This window comes from Trachurus japonicus, unplaced genomic scaffold, assembly GCF_045865225.1.
Source record: "Trachurus japonicus isolate A0001 unplaced genomic scaffold, Traja_1.0 AP029677.1".
Taxonomy (NCBI): Eukaryota; Metazoa; Chordata; class Actinopteri; order Carangiformes; family Carangidae; genus Trachurus; species Trachurus japonicus.
Window position 1 is genome coordinate 1 of NW_028219810.1, and position 9,450 is coordinate 9,450.

The 9,450-nt window shown below is 41.3% G+C and overlaps 1 protein-coding gene across 1 annotated transcript; it reads left to right on the forward strand.

The window, feature by feature from the left end:
• Positions 1-2,247: 2,247 nt before the first annotated feature.
• LOC146961008 (olfactory receptor 10J4-like) lies at positions 2,248-5,720 on the forward strand. The gene is made up of 2 exons (XM_085771863.1): positions 2,248-2,794; positions 5,320-5,720. The coding sequence occupies exons 1-2, from the start codon at positions 2,257-2,259 to the stop codon at positions 5,718-5,720; spliced, it is 939 nt and encodes a 312-aa protein (XP_085627989.1). The 5' UTR covers positions 2,248-2,256.
• The last annotated feature ends 3,730 nt before the right edge of the window (positions 5,721-9,450 follow it).

Consider the following 9,450-nt stretch of genomic DNA (forward strand, 5'->3'; position numbering starts at 1 on the left):
AGATTGGTGGACACGGCCATGTGTGTGTGCATGTGTGCCAGAGCAACCTCACTCATACACGACAGGAACCAGCAGAGAAGGACCGAGAGACGTGGCCAGTGATACCAGAGGGCAGCCCGCATCCAACCTGCATCTGGGCTCCCCTGCCCAGACTGCGGACGGATGATTGGCTCACGGATCACGGATCCACCTGAAGTGGCACTAGCAACAAACACACGCGCGCGCCGCTCAGAGCGCTCGCGACCAACGACCAAGACCAGCTGTCCGCGTGCAGCCCGACCTGACCCGAGCCCGAATTAATTAATTAAAAACCAGGCCCGGCCCGGCCCGTTACCCGTCGGGCCTCGGGTTACCCGTGGGCTCGGGTCGGGTAGCCATGCTCTAGTTCCAGCGCGACCTGCTCGTGTCTCTGTGTGTGTGTGTTTGTGTCTGTCAGCCCCTTGTCGCGCGCACACACAGACATGAGTGACGGTGAAAAGCTAAATAGCAAAATGAGCTGTTTTTAAACCAGGTTTTGTAATAGTTATGAATAGTTATTGTCACTCAGACTTTTGTGAATGCTTAAAGGGATAGTTCACCCTAGAATGATATTTCGCTCATTATCTACTCACCCTCATGTTGACTAAGGGCTGGAAGAAGTTTCAGAGTCCTCCGTCCCTTCTCTGAGTTACAGGGGGTCTTAGCGTAGCAGTGCATTTCAATGCAACGGTTGTAAAGGGACACCAGAGCTCTTCGTAAAAAAACACACACAAAAAAACATCCAAATACCTCCATGATGCTCGTATGTAATGTCCGTCTTGTGCTGAAGCCCCAAATTGCGTAATTGTCCCGAAAAAAATTAAATAAGTCCACATTCCAAGCATGTTTGTAGCATTAGCTCTGTGTCTGTTGTCCGGTCTTCCGCTGCCAGCGCGCATGCGCAACCAGACTGAGACTCGAGTCGGTCTCAGTGCGAACTTTGCGCATGCGCGCTGGCAGCGGAAGACCGGACAACAGACACAGAGCTAATGCTACAAACATGCTTGGAATGTGGACTTATTTAATTTTTTTCGGGACAATTACGCAATTTGGGGCTTCAGCACAAGACGGACATTACATACGAGCAGCATGGAGGTATTTGGATGTTTTTTTGTGTGTGTTTTTTTACGAAGAGCTCTGGTGTCCCTTTACAACCGTTGCTTTGAAATGCACTGCTACGCTAAGACCCCCTGTAACTCAGAGAAGGGACGGAGGACTCTGGAACTTCTTCCAGCCCTTAGTCAACATGAGGGTGAGTAGATAATGAGCGAAATATCATTCTAGGGTGAACTATCCCTTTAATGAGACACTGGACTTTCATATAATATAAGCATTTTTACGATTTAAAGTCATGTTTCCAAAGGCTTTAAGATTTAAAATGAAATTTTGTAGTGTGACGGGCAGCATTATTCATGGGGACAAAGGGAATGACATGTATTGGTGTGGTTCACATTCCCCCTTTAACCATTGCAAAAGATTTCTCTGAAAAAGGTATCACTTCTGTTGGTTCGAACCATACAGGGCGGCTTTAGTTTCCCTTGCAAATCAATGAGCCCTGGAAGCCTAACACCATGTGTTTGGTTCCTTGTTTGTCCCCCCATCAGATCACTTTTGGTAGGTTCTCACCGCTGCTCACTGTTGTTTCATCAGCCCCATTGTTTCAGAGATGCTGCGATTTGAACATCTGTACATAATAAAGTGTCACTCAGGTTTTTACACCTGCTCATTTCTTCTGTAGCACACAAATAAGAGGAAGCAACTTTTCATTAACCATCCATCTTATCCCAGAGCTTAGCATGCCATTCTTTCAAGATAATAAAGGTTATTTGCTTTACTACGGTAGTTTTTGTTTTGGCCACTGCAGACTAAACTTTTATGTCAGATGTCACTGAGGTCACACTACTGCTGTGGGAACCCACTCTTGGGAAAGTCTTTAAAGGAGCACTGTTTCAGCTCAGTTACATTATGATGACAATGGTAGAGGCAGATGAAGGCCAACGTTCGTGCTGTATGAATTTATTAACTTAACATTACCAAAACTTTAAAAACAGGAATTAGGTTGAGGTGTTAGTCATAATTAATTTGGTGATAATGAATGTATGTAGATAGAACATTATGTTTTTTTTAATTCAAATCTCAGTTTTACACTGTTACACATTTGTGCAAATGTATGAAAATAATCATATTTAGTTCATCCAGTGAGATGTAATAACAATTTGGTGAAACAAGAGGTGAATCATGACAAACTCTTCACAGTTTTCATTCTTCACACTTGCCACCTACTTTGGCAAAGGGCATTTTAAATACCTGTTTTTCATGATTCTCACATCGTTATATGTTCTGATAGTCTGTGTCAATGTTTTGCTGATTGTGATCATCTCTTTGAACAGGAGTTTACATGAGCCCATGTACCTGTTTCTATGCAGCCTGTTTGTAAATGAACTGTTCGGTAGTACAGGGTTGTTTCCATTCCTGCTGGTTCAGATCCTCTCTGACATCCACACTGTGTCTAAGCCTTTTTGTCTCGTGCAGATTTTCTGTTTGCATTCATATGGGACTATTGAATACTACACCTTAGCCATCATGTCTTATGACAGATACATCGCTATATGTTGGCCTCTACAATATAACACACATATGACATTCAAAAAAATTGCCTCACTTATCACTGTAATATGGTTATATCCCTTACTTCTGTGTGTTATCACAATTTCTTTGACTTCATCTTTACAGCTCTGTGGGAACATCATTAACAAAGTTTACTGTGATAATTACTCTGTTGTACGGTGTACATTTTAGGACATCCTCAGGTGTCAGGCTTCAGCCTCAGACTTTAGATGAAAAGGCATAAGGTCTTAGGAAAACTTCTGTCAGGTGTCCACTAAACAGCCTCAGAAAAAAGTCGCCAGACCAAAAGGCATCAGAAAAAAGTCGTCATACCAAAAGGCATCAGAAAAAAGACGTCAGACCAAAAGGTGTCAGAAAAAAGGCGTCAGAAAAAAGGTGTCAGAAAAAAAGCTGTCTTTGTCAGAAAAAAAGGTGTCAGAAAAAAGACGTCAGAAAAAAGGCATCAGACCAAAAGGCATCAGAAAAAAGGCGTCAGAAAAAAGGTGTCAGAAAAAAAGGCGTCAGACCAAAAGGCATCAGAAAAAAGGCGTCAGAAAAAAGGTGTCAGAAAAAAGACGTCAGAAAAAAGGTGTCAAAAAAAGGCGTCAGAAAAAAGGCGTCAGAAAAAAGGTGTCAGAAAAAAGACGTCAGAAAAAAGGTGTCAGAAAAAAGACGTCAGAAAAAAGGTGTCAGAAAAAAAGGCGTCAGACCAGAAGGCATCAGAAAAAAGGCATCAGAAAAAAGACGTCAGAAAAAAGGTGTCAAAAAAAGGCGTCAGAAAAAAGGCGTCAGAAAAAAGGTGTCAGAAAAAAGACGTCAGAACAAAAGGTGTCAGAAAAAAGGCATCAGAAAAAAGGCGTCAGAAAAAAGGTGTCAGAAAAAAGACGTCAGAAAAAAGGTGTCAGAAAAAAGACGTCAGACCAAAAGTCATCAGAAAAAAGGCGTCAGAAAAAAGGTGTCAGAAAAAAGACGTCAGAGAAAAGGTGTCAGAAAAAAATATGTCAGACCAAAAGGTGTTCTTCAAACTTTGATTCAGTTGGGGCTGGGGGGGGCAGACTAGTAAATTATTTATTCATTGCTGTATTTAATGACGTCATCGAAACACGACACCGGTAACGAGCTGTCGTGCAGAAAAGAGACTGCACCCGAAAGGAACACGCGTCTCCGATATGTAACGCCAGGTTCACACCGGACGCGGAAGTGCCACGAATAGACGCGGAACAGAGTCTGTTTCCTACCGGCGCCCTTGTTAACCGATTGTGTTGTTCACACCAGATGCACCGCGGCGCGCACCTGCGCAGCCAGCTCGCACCCTGCAGCGATCGTTTTGGTCTATTTTGTGTGTGAGTCGCAAACGATCGCATCAATCTGGGCAGGAAGTTACCCAAAGAAACACAAGAGAATTCGGTTAATTTTCAAGATTAAAGCAATTTTCAAAATAAAATACTGCGATTGACAAATACAATAGCCGTGTGTTTGCGTTTGTGATCTATTTGTGTTTATATACCTAAACAGAGCATGAGAAAGATGAACACACGCACATACCTAGGCAACACATACACACACACACAGCCACAGTCGACCCACACATACACTACACACGCAGCCACAGACCCACACAGCCTACACACAGGCAGAGGCGCTGGTTGACCGGCATGGAGAAATGCGCGTCTGGTGTGAATGGGAGGGCTCCAGCTCGCGCGCGATTTTCCTTTGTGCAGCGCTTCTGCCAGAACAGCGCGGATATGTCGTCATGACATGAGTGTTGACGGTTTACTTTTATTGCTATTGTTGTTGTTTCTACTGCTCTAGCATGAAAAACATCATGTTTTGTTATGTGACGTGAATTTACACCATTTTAACCTATAAATAAAGTTATAGCCTATTTTCATTCAACATTATTCAACAATTTCAGTTTCAATGATTGTATGTGGATAAATACATTTATGCAGAAAGCTTTGATGAGCAATTACATAACAACACATAACAAGAAATTAGTATGTGCTAATTATCATGTCACATTTAAAAACATGATGTTTTTAATTTTACAGCAGCAAAAAAAAAAAGTATGGTCTGCAGACTGTTAAATCAAGGTTTGTAGAAATAAAAATAGTCAGTTTTTAATCTGATGTCTTTTTTTCCGACACCTTTTTTCTGACACCTTTTGGTCTGATGCCTTTTTTCTGACGTCTTTTTTCTGACACCTTTTTTCTGATGTCTTTTTCTGACACCTTTTTTCTGACGCCTTCTTTCTGACGTCTTTTTTCTGACACCTTTTGGTCTGATGCCTTTTTTCTGACGTCTTTTTTCTGACGCCTTTTTTCTGACGTCTTTTTTCTGACACCTTTTTTCTGACGCCTTTTTTCTGACGTCTTTTTTCTGACGCCTTTTTTTCTGACGTCTTTTTTCTGACACCTTTTTTCTGACATCTTTTTTCTGACGCCTTTTTTCTGACGCCTTTTGTTCTGACGCCTTTTTTGTGACGCCTTTTGGTCTGACGTCTTTTTTCTGATGCCTTTTTCCTGACACCTTTTGGTCTGACGCCTTTTTTTCTGACGCTTTTTGGTCTGACGACTTTTTTCTGAGGCTGTTTAGTGGACACCTGACAGTGGTTTTCCTCAGACCTTATGCCTTTTCATCTAAAATCTGAGGCTGAAGCCTGACACCTGAGGATGTCCTAAAATGTACACCGTACTGTTGTCAAACTGGCCTGCTCTGACACCAGCAAGATTAATATTTTTGGACTCATAACAGCTTTTAGCACAATCATGTGTCCTTTAATGTTGATTCTTTACACTTACATAAAGATTTTTAGAGTGTGCTTTTCTGGCTCTAAACAGACCAGACAGAAAGCTGTCAGTACCTGCACACCCCATGTTGCTTCCCTGCTTAACTTTTGTTTTGGGTGTAGCTTTGAAATAGTGCAGAATAGATTTGATATGAGCAATGTACCAAATATGTTGCGGATATTTTTATCATTGTACTGGCTTACATGCCAACCGATCTTCAGTCCTTTAATGTATGGCTTGAATATGTCTAAAATACGTATCATATGGAAAAATCTGCTCTTTACTGTTAGTCGACTGCTCAGATGAACAGGTTTCCAAACTGACACTGTTTCTGGTGATAGTGTCCAAAATTACAATGTGCAGCTGTGATAGAGTTTTTTTGTTTTGATGATTGCAATATCTTGTGACCTTTTAACCAATCCATAACTTTGATTACAAAATCAAAAAAGTAAAGTAAGTAAAAATACTAGTACTGTATGATGTTAAACGACGAAGGCAGTTCTTTCAGTTTTTAGTTCCATTCTACATACAAAACTACTGACTCTGAATCACCTGTTCATTTTACATCAAATATCAAATCAGATCCGTCATACCATTACCCATGAAGTTATGTGTATACTTTTTAATATTGTAGTTATAGGTAAGAAAAAGAATGCACTTTCACACTGAATAATAGAAAACCCACGATTCAAGCGATTCTTTTAATCACATGGTTTATCTCTAAGAACTCCATGGATTTTAACATACAGTTGAGCTTTCTATGTGTTTGCTTGTTGTTTCTTGAAGTTAAAATGACCATCACCTGGTGAGGAGGAGCTTCCCTCTGTGTGTCTGCTTCTGCCTTTGTTCGACTCTCAGATTTATTAATTAAAAGTGTTGGTGCCTCCTCATCATTGCTTCAATTTGACCTTTTTGTACTTGTGTAACAGAGTTACAACATTGGTCAGTTCCAGTGGCGAACCGTGGACCCAGACCCTGGGCCTTCAATAGGACCATCTAGCAATAAAAAATTTAACATAGCAATAGAAATAATAGCCAGAGCCTTGTCACATGGATGGTCGGCATATTACATGTTTCTTTGCCCTAACTGGCTTCACAACACACAAGGTGATTCTGGAAAAAACTGGCTATCATGAATCACTTATTTTTAAAAAGAAAAAATGAAACAAGCAAATCACACATTCACTTATTTGTTTAGCTGGAATGAAAGTAAAATGTAAATCATGAGCTGTTCAACAACTCAAGATGTATTTTTGATAATGTTTTTTGTGTTTGTTTGAGCTTAGACACAGTTGAATTTCACTGTAGATTTAATATTTCTGCCAAAAGTGGCTATAAAAAAAACACCTCCTGAGGTGACATGGGAAAAAGGCACCAGCTCTTTGTAAATGCTCAGCCATTTTTCATTGTAGGTTTACACCAGGGGTCCCCAAACTTTTTGCAAAGAGGGCCAGATTTGGTGAGGTAAAAATGTGTGGGGGGCGAGTCGGCCTGACATCCTTTGAACCATTAACATTAAATGCAAATTAACTATTTAATACTTTTTTTTCATTGTAAATGCAATATATTATATTATATTTTCAAAAATCAAAAATTGCACTTGAATAAAAATCACAACCAAAAACAAGAATAGACCCTGTCCTCTGTTAAGAAAAGATGCACTCAAATATAAAACCACGCACAACCAAAACAATAAATAAAATGGCTTATCAAGTCTCAACAAAACTGCACTTGAATAGATATTGACCGTGTCATCACAGTAGATGAGGTGAGTAGTGACTGAGGCTGTGTATGTTGCTCTAAGACGGGGTGGTGGGGGTGTCAGCGGCGTGGAGCGGGTCTCTGTAGCAGCTCCGTGACACCGCCGGTGGGGGCTGTAGGGACGGGGGCGGGGGGCTCACGGCAGCACCGCTGCTCGGTGAAAACAGCAGTGATGACGTGCTTTCACGTCCGAGTCTCCAAACCAGAAACGTTTGTAACAGCACCGGAAAAGTCGCTAGATTCAGACAATCTCGTTGTTGTTGTCACCGTGGCAAAGTGCCGTGTGTGTACGGAGGAAGGGAGGGGCGGGGAGAACGGGGGTGACACATCCAGCAGGAGGACAAACTATCCTGCGTTTAAATAACATGTCGAAAATATCTGCTTGACAACTCATGGAGCTGGAAGCAGCCCTAAATAAGTAACTACACTTTAACAACAGGCCCAAAAACCCGCAACCCACGACTACCAATATAAGTGACTTCACAGATAAACAAGCCCAAAGTCACGTATAATAAGCGGACTTGGCAACCCGCTCCCTCAGTATTTTGGCGGCTGGAAGATGTCGTGATATGGTCCCGCCCACAACTCAGTGGAATATGATTGGCTAAGACACCTGTCAATCTCAAATTCATGCCCACATTGACTTGCATTACACGGGCCTTCAGTCACAGCCACTGAAGGCCCTGCAGGGGGAGTCGATGATTTACTGCCCAGATACCGTTGGAAGAAAAATTGTGATTGGTCCATTTCCCGTTCCATTATATTAACCCATTGTTTCCCAAGAAATATTAGTCCAACTTTATAACAATGATCTAGAAAATATTACTTGTGTGTTACTCACCGTATAAAATAAAATAAATAAAATAAATAAAATAAAATAAAATAAATAAATAAATATATAGTAGTACAATATTTCAATAATTTTTCTTAGGCCTTCACTGAATACCTTGAAGGCCCAGAGGGTTCCCCTCTGGTCAGTTCTAAAAAGCTGTTCAAAAAAACATGATGACGTCACAGCCAGAGGTGCGGCTTTACGGTAATTTTTCTGAGTCACCTCAGAGCACGATGAGAGCCCGTCCAGCCCGTCTATGGAACCACGTATCGTAACCATGTTATATAACATTACTTTTTTATTTTTTATTTAATGCAGACGATCGGTTCATTGTAAAACATGTATTTATTGATGTAAATGTGGTGAACGTAGGCTACAGAGCCCCGAGGCAGCATTGCTCTTCTGTCCAATAAGTTACACACATGAAGCTTCACTTTTCATTCAAACAAACTAATGCTACTGCCACAAATGTTATCAATGAGACCAACATTTATCTCCTAAAAGAATGTAACCAGCCGGTGGTAAACCTCTAAAAACCTACGGGTAAGTTAATTGCCGATCGTTTTCTCCCCCGGGATGACGACAGAGGTTGTCCAGCCGAGCACGTCAGCAGACCGGCTGGCTGCCTTTGTCATGTCCCGGTCATTGCTCCACAGATGGAGCTTCACTTCTCCGAAAACATCGGAGCAGACTTCTAAACAGCCGTCATTTGGATAAACTGACCGCATATTCGGGACTAAACAGTTACTTTCTTGCTTGAAAAAATATTAAAAGTTAATAAAGTGCATAATAACAGCATTACAGAAGGAAACAAAACAGCTTTTCGCCTGTTTTACAGCTATTTCGTCATCAGGTGTGATCTCTGGATCTCTAAATAGTCGCAAGTCCGTCACTGACCAATCAACATTCATTAGCAGAATGCTAGCGTTTTATGGCCAACAACAGCCCGACTTGTAGGAAATCGAAAGGACAGAACTTCTCAACAATTTCACTTGTAACCTATAATCCATGCTGAGGGTTACACCCTGAAGAAGGCTTCTGCCGAAACGCGTGGGCTGTAACCCACTCAAATGTTTTATTCGATATAGCCATTGTATAAATAAAGGCTTTTTATTATTGAAGAAGAGTGCCTTGGATTTTCCTTTTTTGACCTATAATGCATATTGAACTTGCAGAAAATACAACAATATTTATTATTACTAGGTGAAAGGGACAAATTTAGCCTTCTAGCTCCATAGGACCCCATTCATTCTGCACTCGCCCGCGATCACTAGTGGAATTCTGGTGGAACTGCAACCAAGTTCGATACAATGGGGCTTATGGAGAGTGGTAAGGCTCGTTGTAGACTGGCTCGGGCTTCACTGAACGTCTCTGATACACAACCTGAAAATGTACACGTCATCATGAAATAAAGACGGTAAAGTGACCTCAAACACACTCCGC

Excerpts from the sequence above, each read along its gene's own strand:
- LOC146961008 (XM_085771863.1), top strand. The coding sequence starts at position 2,257 with ATGACAAACTCTTCACAGTTTTCATTCTTCACACTTGCCACCTACTTT. Across the intron at positions 2,795-5,319 it reads AGTTTACTGTGATAATTACT|CTGTTGTCAAACTGGCCTGC; the intron begins CTGTTGTACGGT and ends ATGTACACCGTA.